We start from the raw sequence: 14,489 nt of genomic DNA, 5'->3' as shown, positions 1-14,489 counted from the left end.
TTACTGAAGCACATCTTGATTCAGTTTCCAGTCTTCTTTAGTGGGACTGTATCAGCATGCCACATCTTGACTTGGCAATATTTGCTCACTCTACCATTCATTGCTCCAAAACTGTCAGATTATGAGGACATTTTTATTTCCCACCATACTTTTCAAGGGTAACACTTTATTTGGGGTTTATTTGGGGTAGCACCTGTCATGAACATGAGTGAGTCTTCATGAATATTTGTGACTGTTGTCATAAAGTGTCATTTTGTAAATCATGACACTTAATACAAAGTTAACATTATTCAAAATGACTTTGTTATGATAACTTGTCATTAACCAAGAAATTATAGTCTGACATAAATTTGTTATAAAAGTATTACTGATTAAACTTAAAAAATTATGTAGGTTTATGTTATGAAAGCTAAAGTTTAATCAGTAAAGTGTTATCCTTCAAGTGATACCCACCATTTTCTGTCAGATTCTGGTTCTGGACTCTGGCTAAACCATTGCACAACCTTCATTTTCCACTCAGAAAGCAATTTCAGGTTGTTGGAAACATTCTTCTGAGATTTTGGAACCATTCTCTCCTTACCACATAACTGCTGTTCATTGGGTAGTTTTTTCATTAGAGCGATTGCTGTAGGCATTTACACTCTTGAATTCCTCCACTTTTTTTCCATACACTTTTCTTCACTTAACTACTTCTGCATACTTTGTGTTTTCAACCATTCAGCTTTACCATATTCTGCTCATTCAGGATATTATGGCTATGTCTTTTGGTATTTACATCTTCTATAATTTATCAAATGTTTAGCTTTTTGTGATCATCTTCATTTTCCATTGAAATAAGTGGAAAATCCCATAATTTCTGGAATATTCTGCTAAAAATTGTGCACTCTTTCACAAATAATCACCATCTCATACTTGGAAGGATGGCTACAATACAAAAACTGGTCTTCTGATCTTCTAGGTGGAAGACACAATATTTGTCAAAGGTTAATATGGCTGTGAACTATGGCAAATATTTATACAACAGAGTAACTTGGTGGGCAAACTGTCAAACCTTTATTTCTGCCTGTTTTCAAATGCCATAAATCCATAAATAAATCCTAAGAACAGCAACGATGTGGAAAATGTTGTTTTATTCAAACTTTTAGATGGAATGCCAGAAAGTTCTACAGAGACTTGAACTCCAAGCACTGGATTCAAAGACTAAGGTGTTAACTATTACACTGTAGAACCCATACATAACAAAGTGATAGTAGGTTTGAAAGAGCCTTGATTTTAAAAATTACCAATGTACCACACAAGTGAAACCCTCTATTTGGCCTACAAAATCCAGTTATAAACATGACTTAGGGAAAAACTCTTTTAAGGGTGCTGGAAAATTGTCATTGTTATTAAAATTAAGTAATTATGTTGGGTAGTTAAGTGTTTTAACAGAGCGTTCTAACTTTTCTTTTGCGATTAGAGTGTGGAGAAAGCGTTAGTCTCTAAAAAACAATTATCAGTGGGTAACTGACCAACATTCTCCATTTCGCAACAAACTGTTGGCACATTGCCAAGTCAGTCTGAAACATGCTTTTCAATAGTTACTTGGTATGTGTCACTGATGTGAGATCACAAGTTAAACATATATGCTGCTACTGTGTGCATCTAAAAGCTTGTGCCTTTGAATAAGCTACAATGATGAGGCTGGCTTTCTTCAATTTATTACTAAGACTCTTTCTTACCTATTTGATAAACTGAATTTCACTATACAGATGAGATTTCAATAATAACACACTGTTATTGAAGGTCAACTCACTAGTGCTAGCCTTGATGCTATCAGTAGTATTTGAGCCTGTTTTAGCTACCAACTAATTGTAGCTTTCACATGGGTTTTATCACACCGCATGGGTTTTTTTTATTGTAGGTGAACTTGCACCTACAATAAGGTAACCAATTTACTGTAGGTGCATCATTAGTAGCATACAGGATACTAATCAAATTCTATGTCCTTTGATTCATATTTCAGCTAGCTTTAGCTTTTTAGCTCACCTTATAAGCTGCTGTGACATTACAGTATAGACTTGAAAGCAGTATTTTGTAGAGATTTCTAATAGTCTTTGGGTGGGATTTTTGCATTAACTTTCAATCTTCTTCAATAACTTTTCAATATGCATTTTGCCAATTTCTTACATTTCTGTAAGTTTTCTGCAATTGCATTCACATTCTTCTCCAGTTCACACAAAAAAAGTTTACAGCATTCACTCTGCATTTTCACAAGAATAAATGCAATTTATTTATTTTTTCTAGTTTCAAACTGTTACTTGTTCAGTCCAAAGGAACGGTACTGGCAAAACAGGGATGCAATCCTTCTCTAAACACCCTCAGTGGCCTTCTAATTTTGAAATCCATTTCTAACACCAAGCATTTTTTTCAAATTTATTTTACTGACATGCTCTAAAACCACTCTTCCATGTTGGCTTTGTTCAGTGTGCCAAAGCTGTTTTACAGCTGCTATTAGTTCCACATACCCCCATCCGCCGACCCCACCCCAGCCCACCATTTGACTCTAGGGCAGTCTTCCTCCACACCACTGTGACCAGCCAAGCGCAGTGGCCAGTCTTTCCAGCCAGGTGTGTTGAACAGCATTTTAAATGAAGTCAACAAAGATTTTTCTTTTTAAAGTCAAAGAGTTCACTGAACAGCCACACTAGTTGGCTTCAGATAAGAAAGATGGACAAAATATTTATTTGTATGTGTTGAGCAAAATGTGAAGAATTTAACAACAACAAAAAATCCCACGAGTTCCTGGCATTGATCTGAAAGCTCTCATCATTTAGCTGTACAAGCATCAAAATGCCTGTACACATTTTAACCTTTGTTCACAATCTATGACCTAAAACACAACAAGGAATGATCCATATAAGATCTGGAGAATGGAAAATTACATCTGGGGTGAGACTGTAAAATTTTAACATTACATCACTGCCCTCTGCTGGTAGGGAAATTCAACAGTGCACTGGTAGCCATGGATACACCTTGATAACTTCTTTTTTACAGAGTATTCAAATACTTCAATAAATAGTTTGTCCTTTTCAGAATAAGTTTATCAAATCTCTAAAGCTCTTACTAGCTGACAGGTTGTCAGTTTGTAGTTTCTAGTTACGCATCCGTGTTTTTTGCTTGCAAAGTTGTATTTATTTGGTGTTTCTATTTTTCTGCACATTGGTGCTAAAAGGGTTGGGATTCTATATTTTAAAACTTTATCATTTTTAAATTTAAGCTTCACTGTGGAATTTGCTAAGTTTTGCAAATGCTATGGATGATATCTGCCGTCTCTTCACACATTCTTTTGCATATTTTGCATTAACAAACCAAACAGCACTGAGTTTTTTTGTATCTGTAATTTATTACTTGGCATGCCTAGTTTTACAACAAACACCAACAGGCACACTGGCAAAAAAAAAAACCCTGAAAAATCAGTTGCAAACACAACACAAATATAGTAAACAATAATGTGTAACTGGGAGACCATAATCCAGACAAATCATATATTAGATTATACATTTTCCAACATGAGCCTCTACTTTGGTACTTCAGCATTTCTTGAAATCAAAAAGCAAGATGATTTATGTTTACAATTTCTTTTGACATGCAATCATGATGGCACACTTGTAATAAAAATCCTTAAAAATATACAGCAAAAGTTTCGATTTCAGATTTCAAAACATATATGTCATAGTAATAAACACACTATTTGGAACAAAAAGTCTACATGGAAAAATAAATTGTTACAGATACTGCTGTGTAAATGTAGCATTTAGAAGCATTGGCATGGCGAGCAGGTATGTCATTTTGGATATAATTCATACAGAGGAGGCAGGAACATGATATTCATAGAAACATCTTAAAGCTGCAAATGCACCTGACTGCTCCTGGTCTACTGCAGGCTATGTCTCCTCTTCAGTCATTGCCACCGCAGAGCTTAATCAGCAGCTTCCTGTAGTCTCCTGATGTGTCTCCCTGTTAATTAGAAGTATAGCAAATTAATGCTGATAAGCATCTTGCAAAAGCATTGCATTTCAAAAAAATAAATACAATATTTCACAATATGTTTGAATGAGCATAAGTACTTACATGGATGTGTGTGTACAACGATTTTCCGTAGTTCTTAACGTATTCCTGACGGATATCCAGCATGTCAACTTCCGAACGGGAGACCATAATCCGGATCAGTGTTCTGTCTTTAGTTCCAGCTCCCTACAAGAGTTTCATATTTACATATACTTATATAAGTATTTGGACAAAATATACATACAGATATAACTCAATAAATTAAGATAGCAGAAATGTATATTTGTTTCAGTAATTCTAACTGAAAGGTGACGTTCATATTTAAATTTTAATGATTTGATTATTAATGTTTGCTGTACCTTCATGGATTTGTAAAGTCTCTCTGCGAAGTAGCCTGGTGTATTTTTAATGCACTTCACTACAAACAGAAACATCAATTATTGGCAATAAAAAACAAAAATGCTCAACACAGCGTACACAAAGAGAAAACCAGACTAAAACACATCACACAAAACACCAGAAAAATAATTACTGCAGGATAACAACAAGAAAATGCAAGGGGGAAACTATTTTTCTTTCAAAAACATGCATCTGATATGTTAATTTCTACAATGGAATATCTATCAAGATAGGGCATGTCAAGTGAAATGAAATAAAACAAACCAACAACACCAGAATGTAAACACACAAGTGCATAAAATCTAAATAAAATGTGATGTCAATATTCAAATTTAAATAGGTTACTGTACCATAAACCTTATGTTTGCAAAAACAAAAAGAAAACAGATTATCAGCATTTCCCAACATTTTTACCATCAAAAGTAGGTCATGCGCTGTAAAATATTAAAGCTGGAATGAACATAATATTTGTGCAGCCATTTTAGCAGATAAATGTTCCATCAAACGTAATATGGTACGCTTAAAAAAAAACATCTAATTTATGGAAAAATACTGACAGCTGTGGTTGCCAGAATTTTGCCGTATTTATACTGTAGTTTTATTTTACAAGTTAGAGGTGTCTTTCTCTTTTTTTTTTTTTTTTACAGTGCAGTCTTCCATGATTATACAGGAGGGAAAAAGGTGACACCGCCTCCATACAGCACTGAAAAGCTGTCAGGAAAAACTCGAACCGGTGAGAATGCATTCTTCTTACCCACTGCCAACATGCCGCTCTCGAGGTCTCCAGACATCTCTCTGCTGATGCTTTTCTCGATATCTCTGCCGCACATCTTCTGGTATTCATAAAACACTACACACACAAAACACACACACTGAGTCTGGAATACAGACATTAAAGTGGAGATTTGAAGGGATGTAAAGCAAATGACATTTTTAATATTATTTGGGTGTTTATGTCACCACCCAATTCAAACTAAATTATAAACTTATTTGGAACTGGAATTCTTAAGTAATGCCATAAAGCATTTAATTATGTTTTTATAAGCCGATTATAAAATATATATTATTTTACTTTAGTTTTCCAAGCCTGAAGTTGTAAATTTACCCTTCCAATGTAGTCACATTTCATAGAACCTCTACTCTAAAAGCAGAAAAATGGGCCGACAATAAATGTCCGACATCCTGGGGAGATTTTGACGGATAGATTGCAATAATGAAATGACTCATGTATTAACAGGCCTGGCTGACTGTTACATTACTTTGTGTCAGAGGTGAGAGTTTTAATCAGCCTTGATCCGTTCAAAGCATGACTCAGCTGTGCTGCAGAAGGGATGCATTAAAAGCTGCAGAGTAGCAGCTCTCAAATACTGCACTTCAGCACCTCTGCCCCAACGGCTTGAGAAGAGAGCTCCTGTCCAGGATTCTTTATGAATTTTAACAAAAGCACAGAACACATTTTCACAAGAAGTCTGGGCAGTTTGTAAACATGAGAATAATGACTCGAATGTCTTTTTATGTTTTTGTTATCGTTTACCTGGATTGTGTTTAAGGGACAGCAAATACTTTTGCGCAAAAGTACCAATATCTAGCAAAGGTTTTCACATCTTGTCACATCACCACAAATTTTAATGACATTTACGGGCAGTTTGTGTGAAACATCAGTACAAGGTTTTGCATTCAGTTGTATTAACAAATGTAGAAAAAAAAAAACTCTCCCAGCTTTCCACACACTAACAGCTTTTTCCCTTATTTTCTCTTTATAGAGAAAAAAAGAAAAATTAAATGGAAAAAGTGTGCTGACATCAATCTGGATCAATCTAAAACACTCATGTGCTTCAATCTAAATCTGAAGTCTTTTGCAGCTTTTCACTCTTCTTTTAGAATTGCCCCATATTTAGTTCGTATTTGCCCTCCCTGACCAGATTTGCTAGCCCTCCTGTAGAAAAGCATTCGCACACAATGCTGCCCCCTCAATCATGTCAAAGGGATGTGTGCTTAGGGTAATAGCATTTTTGCATGGTCTTCCACTTGTTTGCTGTGTCTCCTATACGACTTGTCATGAACTCTAAACTTTTGGTTTTCTTGTAGCCAGTCTTCCTTCAATAACCAATCATAATTATGCATAAAAATATGTTCAAGGATATAAGATTAAAAGGAACTCCACACTTCTCACATTTTTGTCAAAAATGAAAAGAAATTATGTGTGCTTTTCCTTTATATTGATATATCACAGAAAATCCCAATAAAATACATTGATATTTAAGTATGTTATATGACAGAATAGTTTAACAAAAAAGATATATTCTATTAGGTATTGTTTTTGTACCTGTTCGGAGATGTGGTTTGCTTCTTGCACACAAAATGGCATTAAATTTGGACTCATCTGTTCCCAGTTTATTTTCTCCAGCAGCATACAATGCCTGCAGCATAAAAAATAGCAAATATAGAATAATAACATATACTGAATTCTGTGCAAATGGCAGTGCTGACCAATTGGGAAGGATTGATCCAAGCCTATTTCTTTCAACCAAGAAACAAGTAGGAAGTAAATTGTAATCTGCTGGCAGTTTCATGTGTTGTACAAACAGTAATCCCCAAAAGGAGATCAGACTTCACCTGAGCGTCTTGTTGAGCCAGACTGACATCAATATTCTCTCTTTCATCTCGACTGCCCTGCAAGATACAAAATGGCAATACACTCATTAGATTTGACACGGTTAGGGCAACAGAGCAGCTGCAAAGTTACATAAGACATTTACAACACAGCAGTACCTGAGCCAGAGAGATCAGGAGACGACGGAAGTGGCCTGAGGTATCGCTTTTAATGGCATCTTCCAGGGATTTTTTATAGCCTGAAAAAAGAAATTAGACAATGAATACAGTCAACCTGCAGCTATAACAAGCAGATGTGGTTCCTGACCGATTCATACCAAGACTGAAATATTTTGATGTTTCTGTCATCTTTCAAAATTTAATCATTTACTTTTCCCCGCCTCACAGATATCAATTATTGTGATTGTACATAGTGAATCGTATTATTAGAAAGCCGCATATTCACAGTCCTGACATCTCTTACTTTCTTTGTAAATTCGGTTTATCTCTTTGATTTCAGCATTGGAGCGCGAGGACAAGATCTCTATCATGCAGGCTTCGTCAGTTCCAGCTCCCTGTGAGGAAGAACAGAGCAACAAATATGCTTTTTTTTTCTTCTTCCAGAACAGTTTTCAGCATTTGAGGGCAAATTAACTCAGTGGAATTATTATATCTCTTCCTGAGCGCTTGCCTTCATGGCACTGTGGAGTTCAGAGGCGTCAAACTCAGACGGGCTTTTCAGCATGGCCATGACCAGGTTCCTGAAGTCTCCAGAAAGCTCAGAATGCAGATCTTTAATCAGGTCCTGGAAGTGGAAAATAATTTGAAATGACTGACAGCTATCACGTGCTGGAAGCTCTGTGGTATATTGGATCTTCCCTCCATTTTATTGCTGGCACCAGCAGCAGATGTCAGCCTCTCCATTCCATTTCAGTGGAATGGACTTGGAGCCATGTCTGTTTCTATGTTTGTAAATGGTGTCAACTATTTTTGGAGGCTATTCTAGAAAGCGGTTCTTTAATAATAACCACAAACAGGAACATTACCTTCCCGTAGGACGTCTTGTAGGCTTTGAGTAAAGGTACCCGCTGCTTATTGGAGCGACTGCCCAGTAGGTCGATTATGGCCTGCTCGTCAGTTCCTGCGCAGACAGGTTGGAAATGTAATGCTAGGCTCAAATCAGACAGAAAAACGGGCCCTGATAACATTTAATATTCCAGTTTTTCACACATTATAGCATTAATGCATATTTTTTTACACACTAATCTGTATGTCAAATATATTTAGATATTTATAGACAGAGAATTTTTCAGCAGAGGAAAAAATAACATCCAAGTTAAACTACCAATGCTATTAACTATCACTTACAGCAGGATTATCAACATAATCTCAGGTTTATTTAATATTTCTGTACAGTGTTATTAGGGCATCAGTCCAGAAAACTCACCAAAGCCCTTCATAGCTTTCCTAAGAACCTCCACATCTTTCAGCGGATCAGCTCCTGGGAAGTCTTTGATTGTTCCCCTGAATACGTGCTAATGTAGAAGTGCAGAAATCAAAATTTCTTTATGTAAAAATGTTTGCATGCAACTAACAAATCAATTTCTTTTCATTTATTTATTTTTTGCATCCCTTACTTTGCTGGATGGAGCAACCGGCATGGCTCCTCCTCCATAGGCTGGCATTGATGGATTTGGTGATGGGGCTCCTCCAAAGCCAGGCATGGGTGGGTTGGGTGACGGTGCTTGGGGGTATCCGGGCATCGTCTGTCCAGGCTGACCGGGATAGCCCATCCCAGGATACTGTTGTTGGGGCATGGTGCCTCCTGGCTGTGGGTACAGGCCACATGACTGTAGGTTAGGATAGAGGGCACCGCTATCACCCACATGGGGGGCAGATGGGTACCCTCCCAGTGCAGGTGGGTACCCTCCAGATGCTTGGGGGAGAATGGATGAGTTTGGAGTAAACGCCCCCATTCCAGCAGAGATCTGGTAGGCCTGTGAAAGATTGGCATTTAAATTAATAATGTTATAATTATTCTTTATTTATTGCAGAGAATGTGTAGCAGTTCACACCTTGTTTGCATCAGTAACACATATTTGTGTCTTAAATTATGGATTAATCCCAGAGAAGAGAAACTTAGGTTATTGTTTTTCCTGTTTTGTTGTTGTTGTTGTTGGGATACTAATTTATATGAGTTCTGGGCATCCAAAGTGTGATCATGCTAATTAAATACACTTTTTGCAGAAAATGAGAACCAGAACAGACATAGCGATGATGAAAACAATGCAGGAAAGAGAAAAGAAGCATCAGATTAATGGGGAAATATGCATGAATGAAACTTTAGCACATGACTGATTTTCATGCAGTAGAACAAGAGGAAAGTTGGCAAAGAAATCTGCAATGCTGAGAACTTTAGGGAGTATTCTTCTGGGGGGAAAAATCTTACCGTTAAATGTAAGAGCTTCAGTTTCCACTACAGGCTGTGCAACTCAGCCTAACTGCAATACTTAATGCAATAACCTGAATTGGGTGCATTACAAGTTTATTTTAATCAATGTATGTTTAACTAACACTTGAGGGGCTAAACTCACCATGCCTGCATTGTATCCAGGGTTAGGATAGCTGCCAGGAGCAGTGGAGGGATATCCACCAGAGGGGCCGCCTCCCCACGTGCCTGCAACAAAAAGTAAACATGCAAATGTATTGTGGAGCAAAGTGCCCAATAAATGTGATGGACATCCTCCTCAGTGTATTTACAATTGTTGTGTTTGTTTAATATCTTGATGTAAGAGTGATGGACAGAGAATAGGAGCAATTTGTTAACTGTGGACAGCAGGATTTACCTCTCTTAGCAACAGCAGAGCTGTTTGCTTTTGAGGGGAAAGCAAGACTAACAAAGGGTCATGTAACACAACTTAGCTTACAAATTCTGCCTAAAATGTCCCAAAACTTGAGCGTGGAGTATTTTAGAAAATACACTTACTTCCTTTATTCAATATCCTTTTGCGATCAATAGTGTGTTTGAATTTGGATTTCTAAAGACATGGATAATACAACCAAATTCCTTCACACATATACAGCTAGAGTTTTAAAAGACTTTAATCTTTTAAGTTAATAGACTTAATTGGCAGTTCTATTAACCAATGTATTGTAGCTTGGTTATTTTATCCATAACTTAAAAAAATAGACACCTATGGAAAATGAGACACTCCCAACAGGCTATAATAGAATTTAACTTCCATGACAAATATCCAATACTTTACAACAAGAAAAAAGTCTTTTTGAGCTGTTCTTATAATTGTAGGATGATTTTTTTAACCCAATTATGCAAGCTTGTAATTCTGAAGTCAATCAACTAAAACAAAAATCTTGTTTTTTTTTTCTTAAAATGTTTGCTTACCTGTGGGTAATGGTGGTGGGTAGGCTCCAGCCTGAGGAGGATAGGAACCAGGCTGCGGAGGGAAGGCACCGGGCTGCGGAGGGTAGCCTCCTGCTTGGGGAGGATAGCCTCCTGCTTGGGGAGGATAGCCTCCTGCTTGGGGAGGGTAGCCTCCTGCTTGGGAAGGGTAGCCTCCTGCTTGGGGAGGATAGCCTCCTGCTTGGGGAGGGTAAAACCCAGGCTGTGGTGGGTATGTGCCAGCCGGAGGGGGGTATCCTGGGTAGCTCATTGCTTTAAACACAGAAATGAAGAACTAATGAAATATGGTGCCTTGTAAAATGTGAAAACATTTAACATTTGTGACATTAAAACTTTGTATTTTAATGTGGGGAATTTTATGTGAACAATGTAGAGCATTATTGTCAAATTACATGCATGATATGCATAGTTTTCATTTATTTTGCAATAAAGTTTAAAGAGCGGCATGCATAATTTGTAGTCAATCCTTTAATCACCTTTCTCTCCAATCACATCTGAAAGTCTTGGAAAATGTCTCTTAGGCTTAGCAGATTTAGGTAAAAAAGAAACTTCCATCCCAGTCTTAAGTCTTTTGCAGCCTTGAACCAGCTTCCTCTATTTTGATGAAGAATAGCCCCCTCCCAGCATGATGCTGCCACCACTGTGTTTCACATCGGAGTTGGTGTTGTCAAGAGAGAAGTGAAGTGCTAGTTTTTTTTTGATGCAGTGCATTTTGAATATAGGCCATAAAGTTTAATTTTGGTCTCCTTTAACAAGCACATCTTCCACATACATGACCGACTTTGGAAATTCTTAATTCTGTTTGAAAATCTTCCACAAAGAGTAAAGTGGTCCTGTTGACTGACTCCTAAACCTGAGCTGTGGATTTCTACTGCTCCTCCATGTTTACCATGGACCTCTTGGTTGCTTCCCAGATTATTAGTGTTCTTGCTAGATGATGAACTGAGCTGTGTTCTGCTAGGTGTTCAAGAAACTGTTTTCTAATCTAATCTCCAATATTACTTTAAACCTTTCCATAACTTTCACCCTGACCTTGGTCTTTATGATGATGTTTGTTCATTAATTTTGTCTGACAAACCTTCACCGAACAGCTGTGTTTATACTGAGACTAAATGACATGGAGGTTGGACTTGATTTACTCACTCTGTTCTGAAGGCAATCTCATGCTGAGTTTAAGTCTGGACACTACCATGTCTTCAGCCGAGAGATGTAATTGATTGGTCACCGATCACAATTGGCCAATTTCCATAAAAAAAGTATATGATTGGTGATCACTGTCTTTAGTTGTTGATCATAAATTGGTTAACCAGGAAGTATCAGTGACTGAAGAACACTTTTTTTGTAGCATTCAAGTCATTTTAAATACAATGAGGTAGTAACAAGTAACTGGAAATATATTTTTCCCCAATTGGTATTATTTATAGAGTACATACACATATGTACTATGCATCCACGGGTGAAGAGTTTGACTCTTTATATCCTGGCAGCTGGCCTGAAAATATTTGAGTAAAGAGGAAAGAGAAAGTTTCCTTTTAGTTGCATTTGGTAAGAGTCTGTGCTCCACTGGACTAAATTGTTCCATGGTAAAACTGACCTCATTGTTGACAGTCTTCAGCTTTGCATTCCCAGTAAAAAAAAAAAAAAAAGTTTGAATAACCCCACAAAGCAAATAAGATATTCAGTTAAACATACACACTTAAACCAGATGACATAAAGCTGATAACAGTTTCTAATGTTCCTCTGGGGCTTTCAAGAATAGGAACTTTTGAAGTTTATTTATAGCTTCTACAAATATTACATTTCTCTCCAAACTCCAGATGGTGGTTTTCAAGTAAAAAAAAAATCAAAAGAGTACAATTTTACAGTTTCCAGACACAAACTCTTCAAGTTAAAACAGATCTAATTAATCCTGCAAGTTGTCAATAGAACAAGCCTGGGGCCTTTCCAACCTTCCTTCTAGACAAGCCAGCACATTCACTTTAATCTACCTAGCCTCTTCGGCTACATAGCCTTGCTCAGCTATCTATTTAAATTTGCCAACTCTAAAACAAAGAACCACTGTACACTCAGCCTGAAAGACGAGCTGCTTAAAGCTGAAGCTATAGCAACTACGTGGCTTGGCTAAAGGAAGTAACAAGCTAACTAACAACGTCAAGAACGCAGGAAGCAGTACACTCCACAGACATCGACACATAAACAGATTTACTCTTCATAAAGCGTAATACAGAGGACCATTAGTTCTGGTATCTTATATCAACTTTGAATTAACTTAGCAAGTACTTACTATGTGTCCGCTTCTCTTCTCTTCCTGGTGTGCGAATGTCTGCTGGGGTGAAGTGGTATGTCAAACCTTAATGGGTGGGACTCAAAATGTCCTTATAGGGGAGCCGCCCATCCCTGCATTGACGTAGCTTTGACGACGTCAACAACTAACAACAGTTTATTACGTGACAACAAGCAGTGATGACATCGAGGAAACATTATGGCATACTCTGTTGCCATGATGTTATGTAATGATTAAAATTACATAATTTTAATCATTACATAGATATATATATATCTATATATCTATATCTATATATATCTAGATAGATAGATAGATAGATAGATAGATAGATAGATAGATAGATAGATAGATAGATAGATAGATAGATAGATAGATAGATAGATAGATAGATAGATAGATAGATAGATAGATAGATAGATAGATAGATAGATAGATAGATAGATAGATAGATAGATAGATAGATAGATAGATAGATAGATAGATAGATAGATAGATAGATAGATAGATAGATAGATAGATAGATAGATAGATAGATAGATAGATAGATAGATAGATAGATAGATAGATAGATAGATAGATAGATAGATAGATAGATAGATAGATAGATAGATAGATAGATAGATAGATAGATAGATAGATAGATAGATAGATAGATAGATAGATAGATAACTGACTGTCGGATGGATATATATATATCTATATCTATAGATATATAGATATACTGTTATAGATATATAGATATAGATATATATAGATATATATCCATATAGAGATATATATCCATATATAGAGATATATATCCATATAGAGATATATATCCATATAGAGATATATATCCATATATAGAGATATATATCCATATAGAGATATATATAGTATATGTGTACCACTCATGGTACTCAGTGTGTGATGTTGTTGGTGAACACATGACATTCTGTTTGATAAATAAATCCACCACAAATTTAATTTTAGTGTCATGCTTCCCTATTACACATTGAGACGCCACTTGTGTCTCAAAGGTGTCTCAGCCCTGCAGAAACTGAGAATATCCAAAGTATTTAAAAATAGCTAATTGCTTACAGCTGAATGAAAAGATGTTATACCAGTGAAATCACAGAAATTATTGTCTCGAGGCACTCAATGACAAGAAAAAGTGGGGAATTGTTCTTTAAGTTTGGGTCTACCTCTATCAGTCTAGTTTTGTTGTTTTTTTTACACAAATCCTCACACAGGTCTAATTCTGTTTCAGGTAGATTCGCCACAAGAGGGAGCTCTTTCAAAAGTTATTTCTTTCATACACTATGCAACGTCTCATATGGTCTGTAACCATTCGATTTTCTGAATGCATGCAGGGGAAACCAATAAAAAAATATGCATGACAGAGAACTGCAACTCCTTGATACTGCCTGCCTGACTGATGGACTCAGTGGTCATTATATCTTACATGAAGATATCGTCAGAAAACTGAGAATGAATAATCATAACCAGAAACTGCCCAAAGCATAAGCAAACCAAGCTGCTGCTTTGGGTGTCCAGGCCTGCAGAGGGTTCTCAGAAAATTTGTACACTATTTGGTATGTAAGAGAGCTTAAAAATGCTGGAAGACAGTCCTGGGTTTGAATTGTTTGCCTGTTCTCCTCATGCATCCCTGGGTTTTCTCTTGGTACACCAACTTCAACTCCAAAAACATGCATATGGGGCTAGCTGGCCTCTTTAACTTGCCCATAGGTGTGAGTGTGT

The 14,489-nt window shown here is 36.7% G+C and overlaps 1 protein-coding gene across 2 annotated transcripts; it reads right to left on the bottom strand.

The window, feature by feature from the left end:
- Positions 1-3,371: 3,371 nt before the first annotated feature.
- anxa11a (annexin A11a) lies at positions 3,372-12,828 on the bottom strand. 2 transcript variants are annotated; one of them, XM_055029756.1, is made up of 15 exons: positions 12,747-12,828; positions 10,445-10,714; positions 9,636-9,718; positions 8,679-9,038; positions 8,489-8,576; positions 8,088-8,182; positions 7,733-7,846; positions 7,526-7,616; positions 7,222-7,301; positions 7,066-7,122; positions 6,776-6,869; positions 5,204-5,299; positions 4,410-4,468; positions 4,114-4,236; positions 3,372-3,999 (listed from the first exon to the last, which is right to left on the bottom strand). In XM_055029756.1, exons 2-15 carry the CDS (start codon positions 10,710-10,712, stop codon positions 3,940-3,942), a joined length of 1,668 nt encoding a protein of 555 aa, XP_054885731.1. In that variant the 5' UTR covers positions 10,713-10,714; positions 12,747-12,828; the 3' UTR covers positions 3,372-3,939. The 2 variants fall into 2 exon arrangements, with proteins under 2 accessions (XP_054885731.1, XP_054885732.1); XM_055029757.1 differs by having other exon boundaries at positions 8,679-8,870.
- Positions 12,829-14,489: the final 1,661 nt, after the last annotated feature.

This window comes from Poeciliopsis prolifica, unplaced genomic scaffold (assembly GCF_027474105.1).
Source record: "Poeciliopsis prolifica strain line A6 unplaced genomic scaffold, Auburn_PproV2 SCAFFOLD005, whole genome shotgun sequence".
NCBI classification, from domain to species: Eukaryota; Metazoa; Chordata; class Actinopteri; order Cyprinodontiformes; family Poeciliidae; genus Poeciliopsis; species Poeciliopsis prolifica.
This window is presented reverse-complemented; position numbering and strand designations above follow the sequence as displayed.

Bases quoted from the DNA above. Each gene is read 5' to 3' on its own strand.
- anxa11a (XM_055029756.1), bottom strand. From the start codon at position 10,712: ATGAGCTACCCAGGATACCCCCCTCCGGCTGGCACATACCCACCACAG. The intron at 9,719-10,444 runs GTAAGCAAACAT...TTTTTGTTGCAG, and splicing joins CCCACCACCATTACCCACAG to GCACGTGGGGAGGCGGCCCC. The intron at 7,617-7,732 runs GCAAGCGCTCAG...TCTTCCTCACAG, and splicing joins AACTCCACAGTGCCATGAAG to GGAGCTGGAACTGACGAAGC.